Source organism: Anticarsia gemmatalis, chromosome 1, assembly GCF_050436995.1.
Source record: "Anticarsia gemmatalis isolate Benzon Research Colony breed Stoneville strain chromosome 1, ilAntGemm2 primary, whole genome shotgun sequence".
In the NCBI taxonomy this organism is placed as follows: Eukaryota; Metazoa; Arthropoda; class Insecta; order Lepidoptera; family Erebidae; genus Anticarsia; species Anticarsia gemmatalis.
The window spans coordinates 12,925,364-12,951,512 of NC_134745.1; the positions used below are offsets into that span (position 1 = coordinate 12,925,364).

The 26,149-nt window shown below is 35.1% G+C and overlaps 2 protein-coding genes across 7 annotated transcripts in view; both read right to left on the minus strand.

Moving 5' to 3' along the window:
• LOC142979368 (uncharacterized) overlaps window positions 1-20,375 on the minus strand; it is a 59,571-nt gene extending 39,196 nt beyond the window's left edge. For 3 of the 6 annotated variants that reach the window (XR_012959833.1, XM_076124356.1, XM_076124524.1), the window contains exons 1-2: window positions 18,777-18,886; window positions 18,138-18,216 (exon numbers count right to left, since the gene is read on the minus strand). Coding sequence is in view for 4 of the 6 variants with exons in the window: in XM_076124356.1 (XP_075980471.1) it covers window positions 18,138-18,205 (68 nt within the window). In the remaining 2 variants the exon portion in view is untranslated. Of the gene's footprint in view, window positions 1-18,137; window positions 18,217-18,776; window positions 18,887-20,173 lie in introns of those variants that run through there. The other 3 variants (XR_012959832.1, XM_076124275.1, XM_076124437.1) reach the window with 3 other exon arrangements.
• A 940-nt stretch (window positions 20,376-21,315) lies between these two features.
• On the minus strand, window positions 21,316-25,675 carry Adi1 (acireductone dioxygenase 1). The gene is made up of 4 exons (XM_076120782.1): window positions 25,466-25,675; window positions 24,076-24,242; window positions 23,446-23,578; window positions 21,316-23,019 (listed from the first exon to the last, which is right to left on the minus strand). The coding sequence occupies exons 1-4, from the start codon at window positions 25,586-25,588 to the stop codon at window positions 22,885-22,887; spliced, it is 558 nt and encodes a 185-aa protein (XP_075976897.1). The 5' UTR covers window positions 25,589-25,675; the 3' UTR covers window positions 21,316-22,884.
• Window positions 25,676-26,149: the final 474 nt, after the last annotated feature.

A 26,149-nucleotide genomic window follows, 5' to 3' on the forward strand; every position in this document is an offset into this window, starting at 1 on the left:
AACGTGTACACGTGCCATATCCATCAGAATTCCTAATGAACTCGAAATGCTCAATAGTTTCAAGGCCGAAATGAATGAATAGGAATACAAGATTATCGCCTGAAACTAATCAAAACTCCATGGCTAGTGGAAGGTATACAATATACATGTAACTTCTTATGCTTGTCGTATGGTTAGTGGTCAACCTAGTGTCAAAGTTGTTCAAGCCGCCCGAAGGCCTTTGACATGGCTTAACGACTGTTATCTTAATTGACAACAACCGGGACCGACTTTTTACGTGCCCTCCGAAGCACGGAGACGCCTTGTTCAAATACCACTATGCGGTCACCCATCTATGGAATGACCGCGCCAAAGTTTGCTTAACCCACAGATCGTTTACCGACCGGTGAGCGCAACTGGCTGTGGCTACATACGTAACTGTATGACAGACATAAAACACAATAAAGTACCAACTACAATGATTCCATTGTTAAATGCTGATGACTCACGAAATTACGACGCAACGTTGAACAAATTACACCTTGTTTTTTTATTCGTATGTTTTGAAGTGTTTAGTGGAATGTTTTTACGTTTTCCATTTATCAAACTCTCTGGTACTATCAATTTTATTGTTTTATGAAGTTTCTGCCAATATCCAATAGTGCGATTCTTATAGTCGGTACTATCGAGTATCGAGAGTTTGACATTTAAAATGTACTGCAAAAATAGTTCTTACGACTTTCGCTAGAGGCGCTGATCCGGCTTCTAACTTGCACCAGTGTTAGTGTTTTTGGACAGTGTAAAAAAGAACCTCCAAATCTTTTAGGTCAGTTAAAAAACTAACTAATCCCATAATATTTTCCTTAGAAACGCAAATAAATTGCGCACGAATGAATGACAGCTACGACAGTTATGATCGATTGTTTAAGTTCAAATAATCTATTACATATTGTGGTGGTATTGTAAATGGCTGTGCTGTTTTCGAACACCAATCATTTAATGAGAAGATATCGGTTAATTTTAAAACCAGTAGAAGATTATAAGTTATCAGTTGCACTTGCATAGCTTCTGATAAGAAGAGTTACAATCGTAATCAAGTGGAGTGACCATTGTTTGCACACAGACGTACCTTATGCTACAGAAAAGATAATATATACTGGTGTTTACTGTATTTAAGTTATACATACATACATAAAATTACGCCTTGTACCTATAGGGGTAGTTACAGACCAAAGAACGCCTCTTGGCACGATCTTTACAAACTTTCCTGGCTTCGTTCACATCCATACATCTCTCATTTAAGGGTTTTTTCAATTATTATCTAATTTATGATAACGATTATTAAAGGTTATGAAAGAAAAAAGAAAATTTTCGAGAGATTTAATATTATATTAAACGGCTATTGTATTCTCTAATAATGAAAAAAATACTTATTTCATGTTACATGGGCAAGCCAAAACAATCCAGCTAGCTCTAGTTTGCAAGAATTCTAATTGTTATAGTTAAACGCCATTGCAATGTTTGCAAACTCATTTTTATATCTTTCCTCTTCGATCAGATAAAACAACAATGAAGCAACATATCTGATTGTATTTCATAATGAATTGTTGAGACGTCATACAAGGAGCTGTAAATAAGGAAGCGGTGTGTCGGTCGTGAGTCAGTCGCCGCCGGACGCGAGACATAACCGAGACGACGAATGCCGGAGACATTGCCGATGATTATTCTCACATAACAGTGCCTCGATTCTCTACTACTATCGACTACCGACAACCGAACTGTCATCGAGAAATTTTGTATGAAAATCTGATCAGCGCCTCTGACGGGTGTCGTAGGAAACATTTTGGCAGTACATTCTAAATGTCAAATTTCGATAGCTAGCCGGTTGTCGGTAGTCGATAGAAGTAGAGAATCGAGGCACAGTTGTTTCGATGCATTTATTGCGAAAAAGTTATTGCATATAGAAATACTTGAGGAGCTCGTGGCTGAGTAACAGCCGAAAAGATCGATTTCTCAGGTTAAGCTACGCTTGCCGAGGTTTATCTGTGGATGGGTGGCATCAGGAAGCCGATTCCAAATTGAATGAAATTTACAAAAAAAGTATTTTTTTCTTAGCTAAACCTAAGTATTCTCCTAGTTTTCTATCAAAGTAAAAAGTTACAAAATACAGCATGTGATTTCTTCAAGATTTAAAAGTTTTTCATGCTCACGTACTAGAACAATGTTATACACAACAATACGATAACTTAACACCTTTATTATGGCTTCAACATTGTGTCTATATTTAGAACTGATTTTAAACCTGAACCTTTAAACCTTCGACTAGGTGATGTGCCTAGGTGCTTATATACGGCCTACATACATGAGGTAGTGATGTCAATTGACGTAAGCGTTACATAGTTATTATGTTTTATATGTTTAATTGAGCTTACTTCTAAAACGAAATATATCTTTGGTAAAAGAAAGAACTCTTTCCAATATCTATGCTATTACATTGCTATTTTTTTTCCTTTCAAGTTCTTTAGTTCAGTCAAAAAGTGAACTTGATGGATACTCAACTAGGTAGCACTAATTACGTTATCGACTTTAAGGGCAATAAATAACTAATGGATAAGTTAGTAAAAGAACCATTGAACAAAGCTATGCCCCCAAAACATGATAAAGTCTATTTGTACATACATACGTGCATAAAATCGAACCTTCTTTCCATAGGAGTAGGCAAAACCAGAGAACGCCGGTTAGAATATTCTGCACCAAACAGTTTAACTAATATTGGACACATTATGTGCAGGTGTTTTTTGCTGTTTTACTATACACAGATAGAGCAATCTATTTACACCAAAGAAAATATAACGTAAATATTGTAAAGACTCTTCTCCTTTTTAAGATTTACGTTCAGACTCGCTGGCTGTGAAATATTATCGCCAATGAACAGTGAGCCTGCCATAGTTCGATAAGTCAAAGCCTTCAACTAGTTATAAATGAAGGCTGTATTATTTACAAATGAATGAACACGACGCTTGAAATATACACTAACAATTCGTTAACTTGTCATAAAAATACTTGTATTGTAAATTATGTTATTGCGTATGCCGATAGATTATTGAAGAAAACTTGCAGTAGCACAATTCTCTACAGCCGGTACTGTAGAGTATCGAGAGTTTGACATTTGAAATGTACTGCCAAAATAGTTTTTACGGAGCTTGACTACCGAACTACAGTTCTTGGAGGACAACGGAGACAAACGTTGCAACTCCTATGCAAAGAGTCAGTAATGGGTTCATTCTCCTTTGCAAATTATTATTTTAGTCTTCTAACCGAAAAATTAAATTAAATTCCTTTGCGCGCCCTCGACATTATTTTACTCATGTCATTGATGCTTCACTTAAATTCCAGAATTAGTCAGTTTTAGCCTAAAACCACCGAAAGACATAATACCTGTAATCAAGGATTGCATTCAGCGTGGTTGTCGGAATGTACCGTCCTAATGGATGCATCCGCCGTCTACCAACTGACTCACTCTTTATCTGAACATACTCATACCTCTACTGTCTCATGTCTGATAGCGAAAAATTCCTTACATTGGTTGTATTTTGGGCGATGTGGTATTAGATCGTTATCTGAAGTGATAGTAGCTGATATCAAGTCTGTTTTTCTTAAATAAAACTTCGAGTCCGTATTGATAGATCATAAAAGTCTGCGTGATATTGTGAGTTATTTCTTAGAGTACATCAGCATAATATTCAGCATACAAGAAATGAGATGTTAAGCGCAAACGGGAAAGGCGTTATGCCCCGAAGTAAATCAAGGAAATTGTTGTAATAATGACCATGATGTAATGATATACGGGAATCAACTAACACGTCATACATTTTACCTAAGATTGCTTGAAGTTATAGCGCAGGTTGCACTGGCTATGGTTACAAATTATTGCGTGGACTAATATCGTGATGACAGCAAAAATATTGTTACTTATCGACTTAATGGAATTAATGAAAAATTAAGTTATCAATATCCGCATTATCATACATTGGTTACGAAATATATTTCTATCATGCACACATTCCTGGTTGCAATCTGTTGTAAAGAACTGTCAAAAATCTTTCTCAAACCGTTCAATCGTCTGATTTTTACATACACTCTTATGAACTGCAAGAGATATTAAATACTAACAAAAATGGACAATATTTACAAACATTTACGCTAGATTGACGTAAGTACGTTTTAATTCGGATTCACCTAAATATTTACATCGTTTTACAAGCGAGAAACGATCGAGTGCAATCAATGTTAAAAGCGATTTGTTCGTAAAATCTTGATATATTTTTTCCTGTGTTTTATGCGTCAGTACAAGATGTATTTTGACGCCGAAAACTGATATCTAGTGTATCCGTTAGTGAAATAACAAGAGAACAATATGAATCTATTTTCGTGCTACTATCGCTAAAGAATGTTTTGTAATAGAGGTATATGGTTGTATCTTTCATTTGAAAAATAGGCGTGGTGAGCATAGATTTTAGTCCATAAACTTATGTCAAACCAACTTTTTTGGTACGCAACGGTTTTGGTAGCTGTTTGCTAAAACAGTCAGAAATATCAGCGTAAGAAAACCTTCCCTTCCAGTGTGGTGGACTTAAGACCTAAGCTTTCTCATAATCAGTTGGGAACCCGCTGCCATAAAATTTTGTCCAGCAACAAAGAAGACCCCAGTTTCAATATAGCTCAATATTTTAGCAAGAAAATAGGCTACAATTTAGTACTAAACTCTTAGAATTTCCCTCTCACATCTGAGCTATCTAATACAAAGTTGCTCGCTCGGCCGCGGTACGAACTCGAGGCCGGTTATAAATCTGCGTTGAGTGGAGCGCATACCGTCCAAACTTCTCTCTATGCTGAATAGCTGTTTCCATTTGTTTGCCAGTTACGATTTTTTTTTGTAAAATATAATATTGTTTTATTTACAACTAGCATTTTTTAATACATTTTCTTTGAATTTGATCCCTAAAAAAAACTTTTCCGTGCGATTAAGTTAATACATATTATGCCAAAAGAATATTTACCGAATTGGTAGACGCGTTCTCTAGATTTGCGCTTAGAAATACAGTTGGTGATTCGTTTTTATTTATACAGATATTAATTGTATGTGTGTATGTACTTTTCAGATGCTTCTACATTTACTTGCTACCTCATTATTATAAAAAATAAGTTATATAACGAGACTCTCAACGACTGGCTCAAAAAAGGGATTCTTGTTAGTTATGATACTCGACAATACAACATATTATATGGTTGGCATTTTTGTAATCCGTAATCATGAGTTATTTAACCATAGGAAGTAATGAATACTCTAGCAAAAAATCACATAGAACCACATAGGTCAATGGCAGTGAATTATCCACATATTAACATGTTCACAGATAGTTTATCAGCCACTCCAGTTTATATCGCCACTCCATAAAATTCATAGATTATGTAATAATCGATATTTACTGCAATTTTGCTCATCAGATAACATTAGTGATCCAGGACTACTTTTTTATAGTAAGTGAGTAATGAGTTTTGTTTTTCAAAGCTGCACTTCATACTAATAAATTGCGAAAGTCTATGTCTGTCTGTCTGTAATGCTTTCGCAACTGAATCACTGATTTTTGATATCCTTTGATGAAATTCGGCATGAGGATAGCTGAAGATCAGGTCAATATTTTCAATAATTTAATCTCCGAATTGGGTTTATTTGTACGCGGAGCCACATAGGTCAGCAAGGGAAGAAATAGTTTGGAATTCGCGATTTTCTTGTAACATGTCGATCAAAACGCATTGTTATGAGCTCTATGTTTTTTAAAGAAGTATAATTATATTAGCATCAATTATATTATTTATCTACGTTAAAAATATCGTGACACATTGGGCACGCGGTTACCAATAAAACAAATATCCGTGCGTTTTGGCAACGCCGCGTGTTGTCTTTATAATTCGCTCAGTATAAAGGCCAAGGGTTTAGACTCGGTAGCTAATCACACTCATTTGCATAGCAACTCTTACTGAATACTGCAGTTTTGAGTGTACACTGAATTATTTCATACAAACATACATTACATAAAATTACGCCTTTTCCCGAGAGTGAAGATAGTGACTAGAAAGCGCCAGTTGCTATGATACCTACAGACTTCTTTTACTTCATTTACACCCATACAAAACTTATCACACAGGAAAGCCGATGACAAATATTTTTGTTACTTAACAACATTACGGCTGTTATAGGTACCCAAAAATGAAAGCAGAGGTTTATGAAATACTCCCGCGTTTGACTATATACATTAGAGTTCTATCTACTCTCATTTGATAACAATCTTGTGATCAGTAGTCGTATACACGCAGGTTACATTGGCCGTGGACGCAACCACTAATTTACAACGCGAAAGTTTAGAGTTATCGACGGGTTCCTTCCTAAAATGATGGCATAGAACAATCTGCTTAGAACTAGCAACTTATTCTCAAGAAAACCTCCTATTATTTACTTCCCAAAGCACGCCACAGAAACGAAGATGGAACGGTACAGTCCAAACTAATTAAAACGCCTTCAAGACAAAAAAGGGAGTAAAAACGTTGTCTCAAGATAATTTAGTGATAAACAAAAACTCGGACAAAACAACTCATTATTTAAACAATTAACTGCGGCACTGAGACAGTAAAGGACAGTTTTTTGTGTCTATGGGTTTGCTTCATGGGACAGTGATAAGCGATGAGCTACGAAACTTTTTTTGGAAGTACTTATTTGATTTTAGAAGTCGTATGGTTTAAGAACGCACAAAACCGCGTAATTTGCTATATGACGTCGTAATAATGTTACTAATATTATAAATGCGAATTGAGTGTTTGCATGTTTAAATGTTTGGACGGTTGGGTGGATGTTTGGGTCAAAATTACGCCATAATTACTGAACGGATTTTGACGAAAATACGCAAATAGTTGGATTAACCTATTAAATATATTTTACTCCAGGACTTTGCGGGGGCGTAGCGCAGGCGGAAGCTATTGTAGAAAGTATAGGGGCGCGTATAACGCCATTTTTGCTGTGAAAACTATTTAAAAAACTCTCTGTTGCTCGTAGTCGCATCGAAGTAATTTCGGCTACCTATTTTGCGTTGCAAATCCTAACCAATTCGTTTTTTGTTTGAAAACTTTGTAGCCGGGAGTTGATAGTGAACGGTGAGCGAAATTGCATAGCATCAGAATATATTAACGTTCAATTAGATGTCTAGATTCAGCATATCCAACATGGATACATAGGCTACAATAGCTCACAAGAATACATTTAAAAGTTCGTACTCTTTGTTCATAACTTTTACATACATAATATCACGCCTGTTACATACGAAGGTGTAGGCAGAGGTGTATAAAATACACCTACGTTTCGGCTTTAGGAACGTTAGTCCCAAAAGCGAGCCTATTGCCTTTTTCCGGACACTATTCAGCTATTGAGCACTATTAAACGTTCTTATAGAAGTTAGAATAGACCAATAGCATTTCACTGTAACTGGTAATCGAACCTCATAATCAGCAGAGGCAGTCAAACTTTTCCTGCATTAATACTTAATTACTTATTTTATCCATTAGCTTTAGATTAAACATCTACAGATTCTGATCTGCAATCTTGATAACTTAGCTAACATATAAACACACTGATAAGAATCTATCCTCATTCGGTGGCCCCCCATCAGACAATTACCAGCTCGGGCGCAAAATACGATCTCGATAAATCGATTTGCACTAAGTTTCAGAGAATCTTCCGTGCGCAAAATTAGATGGAGATTTGTCAATACTCGTAAATGCCAATCACATAATTTATTGAACTCATAAAATCGATTTAATGAAGGATTTCTAGATAATCTATACTAATATTAGTCTGATGAGATTTTAATTTGTTTGTTCGAACGCGCTTATCTCTGCAACTATCGGTCAGGAAAAAAGCTTTTGCTGTCAGCTGTGTATGATTTATGCTGTAAACATTACGGTTACGGAAACGTTACGCTATGCCCTACAACAACACAGTTAAAACCATAAAAGCAAGTGGTACAGCAGAGTACTCCACATAAAACATCAGGTAATTAGTAATAATGTCGCCTTGGCCGAAACCAGCCAACTGTTCAGGACTTTGTTAATAGTGACCAAGTGTGTGCACAATACACGGGTACTCCCTATTCCTTTACTGTCATAGTCCAGTGGGATGGATTACCGACACGACCGGTGAGAGCTCAGGTTATACATACATACTAAAACGATAAATATGAACGTGTAGAGTCCCATTGAACACAAGAGAGGTTCAAACTAAAAAAAAGGAGATCAAATATCTGTAAAATATCGTTTATGGATCCCATGGAAGCGGCGACATTAGCCTAGTGTTCGGAGAGCTAATTTCATGAAAAAACTGCTGAATTTCTACACTATCCGGCAAAGTGATGTAAATAATATTCCAGGGTATACAATAGCCTACTTTTTACAGGAGAAGCCACGGGTATAACATCGTATTCAAAAACAATCGTACATGTAATCTACAGAGCTACATTTGGCATTCAGAGACGCCAGATCAATTTGGCCGCAAGTCTGTTTGTTTACTGTTATTTATAGCTAATAATATGACATATTCACTCTCGTTATCATTTACGGGTGGAGCAGAATGCGAAGTAAGAGCAGAATGCGAAGTAAAAGTGGGTATCATTTATCATTATAGTCTATGCTTCTTGGCGGGTCGTAAATACCGATATTTCAGGCATTTTGAAGAGATAATGGTAGTTGAGAAATATACGTCTAGTTACCAACGCTAAAATTCCTTTGAAAATGCCTCTATATAAATGTTATGAGACAGTAAAGAATTAGTCAGACAGACTGGAAGATACTATTTCTTTAAAATAATTGAACTGGATAAAAGTCAATGTTCATAATATAACAGTGTTATAAGTTATAGACCGACCAAATATTCAAATCATTTAATTGCAAACTGAATGTATCCTTTACTTAATGCAGTAACACAAAGAAATCAAAACATTTCTACGATCAAATGAACTACATTGATAAATGGCAATTCAACCGTAACTATTTCTATTCTCTATTACAAGTACGTACAATAAAAATATTCTAGTATAAAGGTACACTGGAGTAAGGTGCCTCATTAAATCGAAACGGCCTTCCCACGGCAAACAAAACAAGCAATTCCGTTCAGTCGCTTTACAAGCAGTGTGGGCGACAGAATCAGCTGATGTCTGTAAAATTGTACGTTTTCTAACCACAAACAATTTAGGAATGATACTGGATTTATAAAACAAAGTTTACTTAACAAAACTGTTCATTTTTTTCGGGAAAATATTCAGAGTTGTGACAGATTGCTACTTTACTCATTAAACGTCTGTACAATCTATGCTAATAAAAAAAAATAAGTACAGTCGAATTGAGAACCTTCTCTTTTTTTTAAAGTCGGTTAAAAATAATTCGAATGCTTGTACAATACAGCGCCATCGCATTTCGATGCAATAACTATTTCAGCTCAGTTAGTCGAGCCGACTTTATATTATTCAAAGAAATTGACAGTATTGAATTTCATTTACTAACCGATTTCATTTAAAGAAACAAACGGATGAATATACTGCTTATTTTTTATAAATACATATTTCAAACCATGTCTTAGAATTAATTTAGTGGGACATAACAACGATCTGTTAATCTTCCAAGGTGCGAACTGAATCCAATAAACAAAATAGATAATACACTATTACATTAACAGTCTACGAACATGCCAGGATAATCAAATTCAATGTCGTTTGCGATTGAATTTCTTTAGTTCTCCGAACTAATTTCAAATGAGTCGTTTGACCGTAGTTTTTCTACATATTCTACTACAATTTATACAGTTACTAGTAACAATTTATCGATCCAATCACGCGAGGTGTTGGGCAGAAGACTTGCATGTTTCTCGTCTGAATAAATGAGCTCTTCACAGATTTATTGTAGAACAATTACGGACGTCAGTCGGTGAAGACATTAAAATTATTCGTGGTGTAAGGTTATAGGAGACTGCGAGTCTAGATACTGAAATTGTATAATTTCTGACATTTCTTTAAAAATAATCGGCCCAGAACAAAATCGAACACCATTCCTAGCAAAATATGCGTAATATATCGCAAATATTTCATATATAAAGAGAAACCGAAAAACCCAGTAAATATTGCTGCAATTTGGGACTTAAATCAAATTAAGACGCAAATATTACGAATATTAATCTAAAAAGAAACTACCGAAAAGATTTGGGACTTTAACACCTAAATTCAAATTACGGTAAAAAAAACGTCTTCGTATCTTTTCGAAACATGCCTAATATTGCCTAAAGATTAGAACATTGCTAAAACTTTGAAAGCAGATTAAATTCAATTAACTTGCATTTACATTTCACAAACAGAACAAAAAAATAATACAAAATTCTCCTCTGATCACACCACAATCCGGCAATAATTCGCGACGCGCGCGCATTCTAGATCCGATGGTGAGCAGTTATCGTAAACATTGGCAAGAACGCCGCGGCTCCTGGCCTCACGCCAGGTATACCGACAACTCCTGTCTGTCTGTCTGTTCGTTGTTTGTCTGGTGAGACTATTTCTAGGCGTGGTCTTTGAAATCTTGTTGGGATTATGAAGCTCGTTTGATGGCAGACTTATGATGCTCTTTGGTGTTTTGTTGTCATTGTCCGCATATGAAAACTGAATCAGTATTCCGGAAATTTATTTCTCTTTACATTAAAATTTTACCAAAATTGCTTCCTTATGATGTAGATAGTTCCTTATTAAAATGTGTAGTTCGATATAATTAGTGTGAATAAATGAATTGGCAGAGCAACGCTATAAACATAGTAGAAATCCTGCTTAATGCGTTTTGAACTGTCAACAACATGTCCACATTTATGATTGCCTCGTTTGGCAGCACAACCTAGTCTAATCGTTTAAACCAAAGTAAATCCTACTAATATTATAAGTGCGATAGTTTGTGAGTATGTATGGGTGTTTATTACTCTTTCACGCAAAGACTACTGAACCGATTACGATGAAGTAGTAGAAGGTATGTATGTAGCTGAAGACCCAGAATAACACATAGGCTGCTTTTTATCCCGGAGTTTCTGAGAGATCAGGATTTTCACGGGAAGGGTTTCCACGAGGACGAAGTCGCGGGCGGCCTCTAGTAATATATAAAGTTCAGGTACGTATATTGCACTACAGATAACTCTTTAAACTAAAGATAGTCGTGACATTTTGTTGCTTTAAAACAAAAGGACCATAAATCCAAATTTAAAAGCTCCTTTTCAATATAAAAAAATGCATATTATCGGGTTTATAAAACGGATGTGATTTTGTTATTGCTTATATTGCGAAATTGTTGGAAGTATTTTTAAAATATTAAAATATACCCGATAAAATGTAATTATTTAAGTACAATTAAAAGGAATTTAGATTTGGGGTCCTTTTGTTTTTAAAACAAAATTTTATTCTAAAGCTAAGGGAATTTCTTGCGAATTCGCGAGCATTGAGTACAACTTTCCTATAACTTATACTCAGCTTGGAAGGGTTATCTAGCCACGTATAAAACCAGTGGCTTCCTATTAAAGCTGGGTGCATGACAAGGGATGAAGTCCTCCCCCTGACCTGTAACCTTTCCAGCCACCTTTGACCTTAGCGTCCCTCGCTTCAGCACTCAAAGTTACGTAACTACCAAACTATATTAACTGTTTGCAATCCTGATAAAGTTTGTTATATTTTCGTATAGTTAAAGCTTTTTATTATATAAGTGAGTGGGTAGGTAGTGAATATTTAAAGTATAATTTTTTTAGTTTTTTTCTTTTTATTTCATTTTTAAAATATAAATCCCACACTAAGAATTGTTCTTGTGTCGCGGGGACTTTAACAAACGTACAAACAACGGACACAAAGTACAACCAGACCCGAAACAATTATTTGTGGATCGCACAAATAATTGTTCCTTGTGGGAATCGAACCCGCAACCTCCCTACGCAATGATATCGGCGTCGCGATCTAAACCACTAAGCCACGGAAGATGAAGTATCTAACTAGACTTTAATCCATGAAGTTTTGGTTTATTTCGCGTTCCATGAACTTATTTTCTCAATATTAAGTTGGTATCTGTAGACAATCTCCTAAAGATATCTATTGACTTTGCCTGCGTCGGTAACCGAACGTGGAAACTTGTGGTGCTCTCGAGACATGGAGGCCGTTCACATTATCAAAGATACAAAAGCTTAATCAAAACAGTTCTTGTTTCCGTCAGCACGAAACAATCGAGTGCATCTTATGCAATACGTCAAGCACACAAAGGAATGAATCAAGCAAACATGAATCCATGTACAAAATAATACTGGTTTATAATACTTTGTAGATCATTCACTATAAGAAATCTTCACGGGAAATCTTGGTTACATGGTGCATTATAGTTAATGTAATAAAATCTTCAGATCAAAGCCTAACGCATAAGACCTCTCAATTTTCTGTTCCAATGGTATAGGACAAGATGACTCCAGTCCGAGGAACGGAAAATCAAAACAATTTTCAATTACCAATTAATTTTTCTGCAATAAAACATCTGCACATCGAAAGCAAATAACCCTGAACCGTTTTGATCGATCAACAATACTCTCTCTCGTTCCCTCTCCACGTAAACGAACGAGATAAAAAACCTTAGGTCTCAGCACAGCGCAGGCGCGTATTGCATAACTCTGTAAGTCAGGAAATAGGGCTTCAGGCACATCTAGGTTCATACAGTATAGTATTGATCGCTGCTTGCGTAACCGCTCGGCAGCGCTGCGCTCAACCTCAATATCGGACTGGAACTAACTGCCCTATGTACCTACATAAAGCTTTAGTACAGACCAAAATTTAAGCACTACCACAGATAAAATAAATAAATAAAAATAAATTTAACCCATTACTGTCCCACTGCTGGGCAAGGGTCTCCTCCCGTAATGAGGGAGGGGTTAGGCCTTGAGTCCACCACGCTGGCCAAGTGCGGGTTGGGGACTTTGCACGCCCTCAATAAATGTTTTAAACAAATTTTTAGGCATGCAAGGTTTCCTCACGATGTTTTCCTTCACCGTTGGAACATGTGATAATTATTTCAAATACACACATAACTTCGAAAAGTCATTGGTGTGTTGCCTCGGGTTCGAACCTGCGACCACTTGCGTGGGAGGTGTCAACTTATACCACTCGGCTATCACTACCACAGATACATAAAACTATTTTGATCATAAATTGCAGTTGCATTCAAAGGTCATAAGTGATCAGTGATCTCATGCGATCATCAACACACATGAATCACGGTATGATGAATGTAGGTATATATCGTGGCAAGCATTTCTCTGCTCGAGAAAGAGTAGATAATATGACAGAGAGTTTTGTAAGAATAACTCATTTCATAAAAGGGAATAGGGCCAATAGAGATCTAATGCCTATACTAAGTATTCAGTTTTAATTGAATCATATACTGTAAAGGGATCCATGTTTCAAAATATGTAAAAACATATTCGGAAGCTCACTTGTTACAGTCACACTATATTCTCTTTGGGGTAGGCAGAGATCAACGCACGCGACTTGCTACGATCCCTACAAACTTGCTTCATACACCTCCATACATCTTATTACACGAACTAAAACTCTATATAGTACTAAAACAAAGGTCAAGCACTAGCCAAAAAGCCTTGAAGATAGTCATAAGAATAAAAAATGAACATCACAACTTGGTATTTCGTTAAAGGTTTCATTTCGTAGTTTGTAGGTCGGAGCGTTTCCATTAGCCAAGTTGGCTCATAACGCCTTTATTATGATACCTTCGTGTTATAAAAGTGTAATATATTTAGCAGCTTTTTAGGTAATATAACGTGCCTAGTTTTTTTAGAAAGGTAGAATTCAGACTACGAAGTAATACAGTTATTTTACCGTAGCACATAGAAAAGCTTGGGACTTCAAGATAGCATAAATATCATCACGCTTTTTTCCGATAGGGGTGGGCAATTTTATGTTAGTTAAATGGTTTCGTCGTTAAAAATGGTATTTTATGCATTCTTGCCCGATAGCAGGCAGGGTTTGAATTTACTTTTAATCTGTGGTACTATTTATACTGAGGACGTAAAAGACTGCAAAATAATGAAAATCTAACACCACATTAGCAGTATTTATAATCAGATTTCTATATTTTTTGGCGACACAATGAATGTTTGTTCCATATGGGAATCGAACACACGACGTTTAAGCGCCGTGGTTACAGCGTAACAACATCAACCATGAAGCGAAACATTCCATCACTCTAGCTTAATTTGAATTTCATTGTTTAAGTCAGAAAATAACAAATCAAAGCAAAAAATAAATGACGTAGATCCTTTCATGTAAAATCTAGATTTTCTATAACTTTATCTTACGAAGCGCAAACTTTAAATACTAGAGACACCACATTAGCATAAAATATTCCGAGTAAATGACTTATCGATCTTTTCCAAACCTATTGTTAACGAGTTCAATTTCAAAGAATCGATCAATCACGTGTACTATCGCACAAACTGAATCATGACCCACCATGTGCTCATTTTCTAAAACACGTCTATATACACGTAGGTCGAAATTGGCTTGATCCTACGTTTCCTTGGTAATGAATTTGTTATCTGTCATTATTGCGACAAATCTTGTGCGCCAATACAATAATGCTTTGCTACCGTTTTCAACAGGCTCAGTGGCGTAGTGGGTTGATGTTACAACTGCGACGCGTCAGGAGTGGGTTCGATACCCATTCAGGACATGGTTTATTCGGCCATTATAGGAAATAATGTAACTGTAACTATAAAAATTAAAATAATATAGGGTAACCAGCATAGTTATTACCCGGTTAAGGAATTGATACACAATGTTGGTCAATAGTATCTTTATTTAGTAAAAACATTGACTTAAAGTCTATTATAAACGCAACTTAAATATTATTTCTAAAAGAACATCAGTCGTTTGTTTCAATTCAATAACTTTATACTAATTCAATATAAAACACTCAAAAATACTAGCGAATACTGTTAATTGCAACAAACTTACTTTTTCTTTTCGAACTATGAGATACTAGATAGAGAGAGAGATAGATAGAGAGAACTATAAGATATGAGTTCTATAAATTAAAAATGTAACCAATATTCGAAAAGTGACATATATCGCAATTAATTTGAACTAGTTACTTTAGAAATTAAAATGAACGTATTATTCCTTAATATTGGCAATCACTGTATGATGGGCAATGACTGTAGTGGTTACCCTAATCGAATCGTTTCACAGATTTCTAAATGACGTTTTATTTGATATTTGACACAAATAGGTTTTTTTCTTAGTGAAAAGAGTTTAGACTATTTTACATTCTAGATTCAAATTAAGAGTGATTTATCGAAAACGTATCTACGTACTGTAATAACAAAGGTCAAAGTTGTCTGTAGTCGTAATACATCAGAACATAGTCGTATGCATGTTTAAAATGTCGTAAACGCAACTTTGACGATAGAGATGAAATTCTTACTGTTTTGACGGTGTCAAGCGAATTATCGGCAAAATGGGTCATGATTCAGTTGGTTCGATAGTACATTTCACACAAAACTTTTAACAGTTGTTGAACAAAATCAATGAAATTACATCTACGAATGACGCAATTTGACAAAGGCTCGATGTTTTAAAACTTATCATGTTTCTTTTTTGTTTAAACCTACCATACAGTTTTTTGTACCATTACCGAACTGTTTTGATGGCAATGCAATAATTCTCTTACCTAGAGAGCAGGTAGGTGTTTCGATTTCTCGCCAATGGCCAATTCCCCATATTATAAGGAAGTAACCGGGTACTGAATCAAACCCAGATCTTCGAGATTTGTATCCACGTCCAACCGTTAGACTCATCAAACTTAATTCTCCTTGATTTTTTTGTAGTACCAACACAGCCTAAAAACTACATTTTCACCTAAAACGAAACACCTAAAACAGCGAACTTTTAATCAGTCTCCAAATTGGTTGTAATAAAAAGTCTCTTTTAATATTAACGGTTATGCGTGGTCACAGTATTCCTGCGCAAAAGCCTCCCCCAGATGCGGGGTGTTTGGGGGAGTCTTTACGTAACACGACCTACATCCACCGCCGAGATGAATGAGAACGGAACTAGGTCGAAAACTAGCAACTTTCAGGAAATTGAAATGTTCTAGGGCTTTAATTTAAAGTTTGTTTAAAGTTTTAAGCTACATTGTTTGTTGATAAGTATTTTATAGTTTTACCTAAGTATTTTACAAGATATTGTGCTTCGGTGAGAGTCGGCTTTCAGTCTCACCGGATACTGCTAGATACCAGTGTTTTATATGGAGCGACTGCCTATCGGACCTCCAGAACCCAGTTACCTGGGTTATAACAGGTAGGTAGAGGTGTATAAAACATATTTACTAAATTTGTACATAAGTTTTGCCATTTCAAACTAAAGTCCGATGTGATGAAAGGTGAACCGATTGACATAATGAGCATTTTACTAAATTCCGAGGCACCAAATATCATTTTGCCTGATCAAGAGATAGAACTTGATACTGTAACAGCAGTTTAAAAGGATGAAGTATTGTGTGGGCCAAATTTCATCTATCATTCAGTTGTTATGGCTTGAATAGGTAATAAATACCTTCTCAGAAACTTTTGCGTTTACAATAGTAGTTAAATTCTTGAGCTAAAGAGTATTCAGTTATTCTAAGCTCGTAGACTGTAGTAATGTCAAGTTATTCCATGCCTGTAGACTGGTAATGTAATTAAGTAAGCAATAAACATAATCGCACGCAACATTTATAAATAGTATCACGTAATACTCCATATTATTGACGTTTTCCGAAATAGCATAGTTGTTGTTGACATTACTCATTAGATTTGGTATAATTATGTAAGTTAGAAATTATATGCAAGAAGTAATCACCCTCTGGCAAAAAATCTCTAAAAGGACGTTTCTAAGTGCTAAAGCACGCTAGATCATTTAAAAATCGTTTAATTTCTTCTTATCGTATGGTTAGTGGTCAACCTAGTTCTAGCCGCCCGAAGGCCTTTGACGTGGCTTAACGACTGTCATCTTAATTGATAACAACCGGGACCGACTTTTTACGTGCCTTCCAAAGTACGGAGACGCCCATTTCAAATACTACTATGCGGTCACCCATCTATGGAATGACCGCGCAAACGTTTGCTTAACCCACGACGTTTACCGACCGGTGAGCGCAAATGAGCAGATTTGATTAAACTTTACATTGGAAAGTTTAGAAATGCGTTAGCGAGAGCGTCGAGATTTTAGCCGATTAATAGTTAAAAATACTTCAGCTGCACGTACCTTCGTGCTTCACATGTTTTCGTAATCTTTACACGATGTGGTTAGATTAGCTGTCTATAAATTATAAAGCTATCTCATGATGTTATTAGTACAATATTATGAAAGCGGAGTTTTTTAATAGACCGTTTACGTAATAAAGCTTTACGGGTTTTTGTAGGTCAGTTTGTTTATTTCGAGTTCTTAATCGTAGATATGATTTTTTCATAAGGTTGGTAAATGAGTTTTTGAAGTTCATAGCTTAGGTATAATATATTACATTTCTTTTTAACACTACTCATATTGGTATTTATTCAATGCCTGAATAAATATTTGACTCGAAACACTAATATATTATGGAAATAAGTTTGGAAATCAAATAATAGTAAGTAGCACGAGACAACATAGCGCATTTTATATTACCTAAACGCCTACTGTAAACACAACATAATGCAGACAGAGTGACATTTGGTGCTCTGTATATTTGCCCAGTTTATTCCTATATACTATACTAATTGCCAAATAATATAAACTGTTGAATATTATACAAGAAAAACGATATTGAACACTACGTTCGCATTAACAGGTGTTTTAAATATCTAGTGCCTAAATTATAATGACTTTCATACCCATAGGCTCTTAGCATTCAGCGCGGCCAATTGAGTACAAATCAAAGCTACCCATCGTAGCCGAACCGTCGATAATGAGGTAGGTAATTATATTTTTTAATATAGGGCGTCAATAAGTGACATAGTAGAATGTACTTACATGTAGTAATTGAAGGCGATCGCCGCATACCACAGAGCAAAGATGATGATGCCGGCTCGCTCAACCATTGTTTGTTACCCTGAAACAATAAACTGACTTAAAACATCAAATTTATTTTTGTACATAATAACAAAAAAAACCCTAGCAACAGAAACCCTCCTTGTAGATGTACATTTATAAGTAAAATACAATTTTATTACCCTGTAAAATCTCATCTAAAATTGTTGCAGCCGTTTTGCCAAAGAAAAATAAACACACAAACACTCACATTTTATTAAATAAGTATGAATTGTCGAAAAACATCTCCATCTTTAGTTTTGAGCACTATTTATGTAGGTAGTAGTAGAAAAAAATATCGTCTATAATGTACAGTGAGATGTTAATCTATATATCTAGAGCATGGTCACTGGTCAGTTCCTGAAGGACAGCGGTTGCCACGCAACTACTAGCGTTGGGTGACGTGAGTTGGACTCCCAATCATCCGAGACATTTTGAAGAACGACAATTAAATAAAAATAATATTAATTCTACGAATACATATTGCAACGCCGTAAAGATCAAACTTCATTTTACTAAGAGGAACTGAACAATACGACAGAGGGTAAGTACCTATACCTTTAAAGTTATTTTTTTACTTACTCGTGGTCATTTGCTATATTTTTCTCTGGACTATGATATAATTTAAATCTATTGTATTGTTTATTTTGATAGAAAACCCTGATTTTTCTGTTACATGTTTGTTGACTGATGTTTGACATTTTATTAAATAAAATGTTTCTTAAATAAATACCGACGAAAGAAGTTTATACTCAGCTTAACAAAAATACATAAATACAGGTTTTATTATTGACGCTCTACAAAGTGCTCAAACAGCTGTGTTTTTTATATCATAACAGTATTTTAAAGTCTAGCTATAAATATATTTAAATGTCTTAGAGCCCAAACACAGTAACTGAATTTAAAAATATCTTTGTCAAAATTTAGTCTAGGTTCTATAAGTGCTACGAACTGCTACGTAGTGAAGCTACGAGCACGTAGTAGTCGTATATATAGACGTAGAGCATCCGCGACGTAGAGGTCAGGCTGATTCGTAGCTTAAATGCCTTTCTACTCTAACAAGCTAGACAAAATCTTTGGTAATTCTAAAATTCGTAGCTATTTACAAACTGCTATGTTGGGTATAATATTGTCCTAGCCGGAATCCGGCTATAGTGCAGGACTTGGTTTATAGCGTCCAAGTGTGTGTTACAATACACAGCAGGTACACTCTCTATTCCCTTATTCTCGTAACCCGGTGGGACCTATAACCGACACGACCAGTGACAGGTCAGGCGCAGGATCGACGGCTTTACGTGCTCTCTGAGGCTCGGAGGTCTACGACCTCATCATCCCGACTCCGGGAAATTTCTAAGAAATTCTTAACAGAAAATTTCAGAAAAGATTTTTGACCCGACCCAGAATTCGAACTGAGACCTCTTACACGGCAGTAGCACACACTTCCGACCTCGCCACAGAGGCAGTCATGTATATTATATATGCAGTCAATAAATACATAAAATCGCATATATTCTCTTAAGTGTAAGCAGAGAGCAAATAACGTCATTTGCTACGATCTCTATAAACTTCTTTCGCTTCATTGAGGCGCCCGTAGCCAGTTGTGCTCACCGGTCGGTAAACGATCTGTGGGTTAAGCAACCCTTGGCGCGGTCATTCCATAGATGGGTGACCGCATAGTGGTATTTGAACAGGGCGTCTCCGTGCTTCGGAGGGCACGTAAAAAGTCGGTCCCGGTTGTTGTCAGTTAAGATAACAGTCGTTAAGCCACGTCAAAGGCCTTCGGGCGGCTTGAACAACTTTGACACTAGGTTGACCACTAACCATACGACAAGAAGAAGCTTCATTGATATTATACATCTTATCATACAGAAGGTTGGAGGCTAGTTACGAGTACTACGCACCTCCCTTTTGAAGGACATCACCTATAATAGTAATTTTCTGTTTACCTTTAACTTTGGAGCCTATTCAAATTCACTTACCGATTAGTTTCTGTTCAGGATTATGTATCTGGTTTATAGAAATGGTCACGCCAAGAGCTTGAAACGGGGCTATTTCAGCAAGCTATACCATGTGAATGTACATTTTTATTTAAAGCAGATTTGAAAATATATGTTGAAGTAATAAATAAATAATGTTGATTGACGTAGCCGTTTGAATAACTTACCACGAAATCTGTTTGGTCTTGAGTTGTTACAATTTTGGCCGGTAGATGTCGCTCTTTAATTTGAGTTAAGCACTATGGGCTATGGCACTATGTTAAATAGATTGTTGTTAAATAATTACTAATGGATTGTTTACATCTTTAAATAGTTAAAATGCGGCTTCGATTCGCAATGTCTTTAGTCTTGCATGCACGCAATAATAGTAGTACCAAACCACAAAATAAAAAAAATACAAAAACAATAAATTGCTTATAACAACAATGTTAAAGCAATATCTACCAGGAATTTACAAAAATAAGTAGGTATACGTAAACCAAACTTAGACACATTTAAGTCATCTGCGGGTAGGTATAAAAACATCCAAAATGCGACAAAGTTGAAGTGACGTTATTCTCTTGATTGATTCACGAGATTTTTAAGCTTTGCGTCAATTTATAGATTCGATAAGATTTCTGCAGACACGAGTTGTTTTCACCGATTCAGTATCAGAAACACAGTGATGATTGTCTCTGAATTACGCACATCCTTGATTATCAATCTTTAAAATATTCATCTTTATCAGTAATCGACAACGCACAACTTGTATTGCGCATTGGTTAAAAGTCGTCATCACATCATAACGTAGACAAATTTTATTCGTGCATTCGGCTCACAAAATACCTTTGAAATACATATTAGTAGTCCACGAACTGAAACTGTTAGTACAAGTTTAAAAAAACCTTATATAATCCTCTAAATCAACTTTAGAAACACTTCTCTCATTTAGATAGCTAGAAGAAGGTATTTTACGACACTATGGGCTAGTTTCACAGTTTATTATTTGAGTGTCAGATATCTTCTGCCAAATACCTATACTGATAGCAAATGTATATGAAAACAACTGTCAAAAAAAAAGATTATCTATCCGATAGATATTTCGAGGTGTTTAAACCGAGTCTACATCAAATAAAAAAATATAATAACAATTATACAATTTATTATAACATAGATATAGAATAACAAGTATAAAACTTAACATACGATTAAATATATACAATCGCAATATGTAGATAGACATATTTAAATAAGTGTTGAGAATAACTTCAAAATCCTTGCAATTTACTTTGTTTGAGCAAACGTTAGGTTTTCAAGTGTGTTAGAGATAGCTTACATAGGTACAAATTATAATAAGGAGTGGAGAGTTCAATGACCTTAATTGGATAGGCTAAAGAGGTTGACTTAATATTGTAAGAGCCAATTAACTTTGTGTGTCTTAACATAGCAACAAGCCGCAGTGTAGAGGGCGAAAACAGATACAGGAGTCGAATGGAACGAATGCGAGTGAAGCTTACACAGATATACGGTTCGGCTTAAACCGGCTTAGCTGAACGGCAAAACCGAATGTGTGTAGATGACCCGATCGGCACAAGCCGAACAAGTGACGCGGCTCGGTTTTGTTGTACGACAAATGTCGCCGAACCAAATATGTGTGTAGAGTGTGGTTGATCACACTAGAAACATTAAAAAAGCATATTTTATAAATAATATATCAATGAAAGGAGTATTTAATAACAAAACAACAACAAAATATGCTGAAAGTTATAACATTTCGTTATAAAGAAAACAAAAGTAAATATTACGAAATAAAACAACTAATTTCAAGAATTAGAAGGGTAGTGGAAGACTTAGACAGGCTGGTTTATAGTTAGAAGAAGAGGTGTAGAAGTGATTTGCTCACACAAAATGAATGTCCCTACTTTCTTCATAATAACAATCAAATATACTTTGATATGAATTGAATAAAGTAAATCTTATATGATATGATACGTTTATAATCTTAAAACCCCTAAATAATATGTTATTTCCTCTTAGCATCTTAGAAAAACTTCTTAAAAATCTACATGGAACAAAAGTATATTCAATACAAAAAATCTTCAACAGTATAGTTTTACAATTTATATCCAAATATGATTTGTTTAAAATATGCCAAAAAATATATATAATATCACATTTCTAAAGGCATTCATAGGTACTGTTCTACATAGACTGATAAAACGCCAATGCCTGTATGTCTTAATACAAAATTATTTACTTTTAAGCCGGCACATTATTACGCAACAGTATAGAACTAGATCTGGCCAACATGTTGGAAGACACGGTTGGTTTACAGTCGATACTCTTACACTACAGTTATAAAGAGAGAACTCCTGGCACTGATATGTAGCAGAATGTATGTATTTGAAATAACTTTTTATCATTTTAGAAGCAGGTACATTATAATTATATGATAGCAAATTGGTCAGATTTAATCCAGGCTAAGCCGGAGCAGGCCAGTATCCATAGCTATCTCTCTATAAATGGTAAAATATATGTTCTGTTTTAACATCAAAATAGTTGAGCAGATTTGATGAAATTTGCAGGCAAATTTTTATATAATTAAACTATCCCGAGAAGTATATCTTTTAACAGTGAAAGTGGTTCATGTATAGGAAAAGAAAGGTTCAGAATTACATGACGTTTCATTAGTCTATCTGACAAAGTTGTTGGGTCTAGTATGCGGCGGCTGCGAATCCCTTCTGCAGTTTGTCAACGTATTGCTTGCGGCACTCCATGTCGTCAGCCGGACGGTTGTGCGGCAACCATACTGGCTCTCCGATGAACAGACGTTTGGCTCGAATGAAGTTCTGAAATTGTAGAGATAGGGAGGTTTAGTACTTAACACTTATTTGTGTTTCTTCGAGACTGAAAAATATGATCTAAGACGTGTTTAGGATAAATTTGTCAATGCATGTTATCTGAGGCCAACTTAATAATATTTTTACATCTTTTTGCAATCATGATCTTTGTGTTGCTTGAATTGTATGGACATTAGACATACATTTTTAACTAAAGTTGAAAAGAAAAAATTTGCTCACAAGATAAACATACCTATTTTTTTTTGATTTGTCACTACCATTACCACTTGATGGCTTGCCTATTTTTTTAAGTTAATACTGCACGTGAAGACCTAATTGATTGTTCAAATAGCACATACTTTCTAAGTATGGGTCAATAGTTTTTAGTATGATTATTATATTATGGTGAGTAAAATAAAGAAAATCGGTAACTACCTTTGTGTCCAGTGTGAATCGATGGTAGATGCCACTAGGGATAACGATCATGTCACCAGCGCTTACTGCGATACGGATCCACTGGTCACTGCCGTCGCGCACGTCGAAGTAGCCACAACCTTCAACCACGAACCTGGAATGTTATTAAAGATAATATTTTAGCAAAGGATAGGATTTAGCAAGGTATTATAATGTAGCCATCTTATTATTGTGGGTTCTTCTTATATGAATGCTTAACTTTACAAGCAATACAACATATAACTGAAAAGAATGTTGCAAATGTATAGACTTGTATTTGAAATAGTCTTTGCTTTTGTGTATATTAAATACATTTTTGACTTTTTTATTGATTGAAGCAAGATGTAAATATATCTTGCTAAGACCCATATGGCTGGTTTAATCACCATAAATGCAAGTAAAACATAGCAAAATATCCCAAAAAAGTAGTCTGAATAAACAATTATTTGAAGATCAAAGAAATTTTCGCTGCATATGAGAATTAAAATCCACAATCACCTCTCACTTTGGTAGTTTGGCATAATCATCATCATCATCATTGGCCTGCATTCACAGCTATAACTAGCACATCACAGACTTCTGTGAAAAATAAATAGTTGTTTTAAAACTCACCTAATTTCCTCATCAGTATGCAGATGTTCTTCATAGAAGGACTTGATCTTCTCCTCATAGTTAGGCAAGCACTCCTTGGAGCACACTATCTCATCCTCATAAGTGTATCCCCTCTCTTTCTTCAGCTTGTCTAACACACCATCTGTTGTGTAGGTGTTTACGTTCAGCTGGAAAATATGTACAAGGGTCTGGTTAGCATATAAAAATTACACGAATTTGTGTACAGATATGTAAGAAATTCTCTGGTCTTTGCCTATGCCTGTAAGAAGAAAGTGTAATTTGTGTGTAAGTGTAAGCTGTATCTAGTAATGATAGATTCATCTAAGAATTTAGTTGTTGTAGCCATATATATAAAATGTGGAGAGAGAAAGCGTTTTTTTTCAGCAGTATGCCTTAAATTTGAGATTAAATTGCTTTAGTTATCTGAATATTACTGTAACATAATAATTTTTAAGTGAAATAATTATTAAAACTATTTGGCAATTTAAAATAGACACCAAGTTTCTTGTCAGCTCTTCTCATCGGTCCTACCTTAAGAACTGGCTGTAAATTCACTCTCTGTATCATTGTCTATCATAAGGGTCAGCATTTGACCTAAATGACCACATAAAAATATTTGATTTTGAACAAATTAACCAATAGGAGGATACAGAAAAAATATTAATTTCTTATAATGTTTATTTAAACCATTATAATTAAACCCTCAAATATCTCATTAAGTAATTTAATAAGATGACATTACATATTGTGTACAATGTGTCTTTATAATGTAACTGTATAGTTATTCTTGATTCTTGACCACAACCTTGACTTTAATGGAGAAGCTGTTGACTTGATTAGATAAAAGTTATTACTTGGCTTTGTTGAAAATAGCCATGTCATGCACCAAAGTGTGCAAAATGAAAATATATGATTAAATCCATTTTCAGGTTGGATCATCTGATACACAAATAATTTGAAACAATTTGGCTACCTGTTACCGAAACAAATTAGGCTGAATAAAAGACCAGCTAACTAAATATATGCAAAGACCAGATATGATCTTTATAAAATTGGCTAATCCTACAGAGCATATTATTATTTTACTTGAAAATTATGGCTCAAATCTTCGTGATGTATGTTTATAAACCTACACTGTTAAATAACAAAGTCTGTTAAGCTCTTTTTGCATCAAAGAGTATTCATTAGTGATTATACATCTATCTATTTAAGTCTTCCAAACTTTTACATATTATAGCAGATTCTCTTTAAATTATCAAACAGTATAGTTTTATCGGACCCAGGTCATAGGAGAACATTGACCATAAAACTTTAAATATTAAACAAGGGAAGATAACGTCCGTAAATTGAATAAAAACTCGATAACAACACAATTTTGCACACTACTTACTTGGAAATATTCAACGCCAGTTTTTTTGTACAAATCGTCGAGTGACACATATTCCGGTGGGTTTCTGTGATGCTCCAGACGCTGGTCTGTAGTCTCGCTATCCATGTACCACGCCTGAACCATGTTTATATTATATATTTAAAAAATACGGCGTAGAAAACTGTACACTTATGCTACAAAGTCGACCAAAGTTTGACAACTAAGTCAGACTGACACTGACATTTATAATGGAAAATGACATTGAACTGACATTAGTCTACGTTACGTTTTACTGAGGTATAATTTTAATACGCGACTGAAAAATAATCCGCATAAAAAAATTATGACTATACTGGAATTTATCTTGTTAGTTTGTTCAGTAATGATCAAAGCAAATTCAATACTTTAGTTTACGTGAGCTAGTTTTAAGAAAAAATTATCTGGTCTTGCAAAATGCTGATAGATGGCGAGGTTCCGAAATCTCAGTCAATTTTTTGTTACTGAGTCGATGAAAACTACTTTACCCTTCATTTAATCAGCGAAAATTGTATCACATTGGTCATAATGATGACTTACAGTTTGTTCTTTGATTCATTTGACAGTGGAGTCGAATGAACATAGTTGATATTCGAAGCTCTGTGTTGTGAAAGTTATTTGGCACTCACTTAAGGCAGTGATGAATCAAATACTGATTAAATTATCTAC

Bases quoted from the DNA above. Each gene is read 5' to 3' on its own strand.
- Adi1 (XM_076120782.1), bottom strand. From the start codon at position 25,588: ATGGTTCAGGCGTGGTACATGGATAGCGAGACTACAGACCAGCGTCTG. The intron at 24,243-25,465 runs GTAAGTAGTGTG...CATATTTTCCAG, and splicing joins CTGGCGTTGAATATTTCCAA to CTGAACGTAAACACCTACAC. The intron at 23,579-24,075 runs GTGAGTTTTAAA...ATAACATTCCAG, and splicing joins CATACTGATGAGGAAATTAG to GTTCGTGGTTGAAGGTTGTG.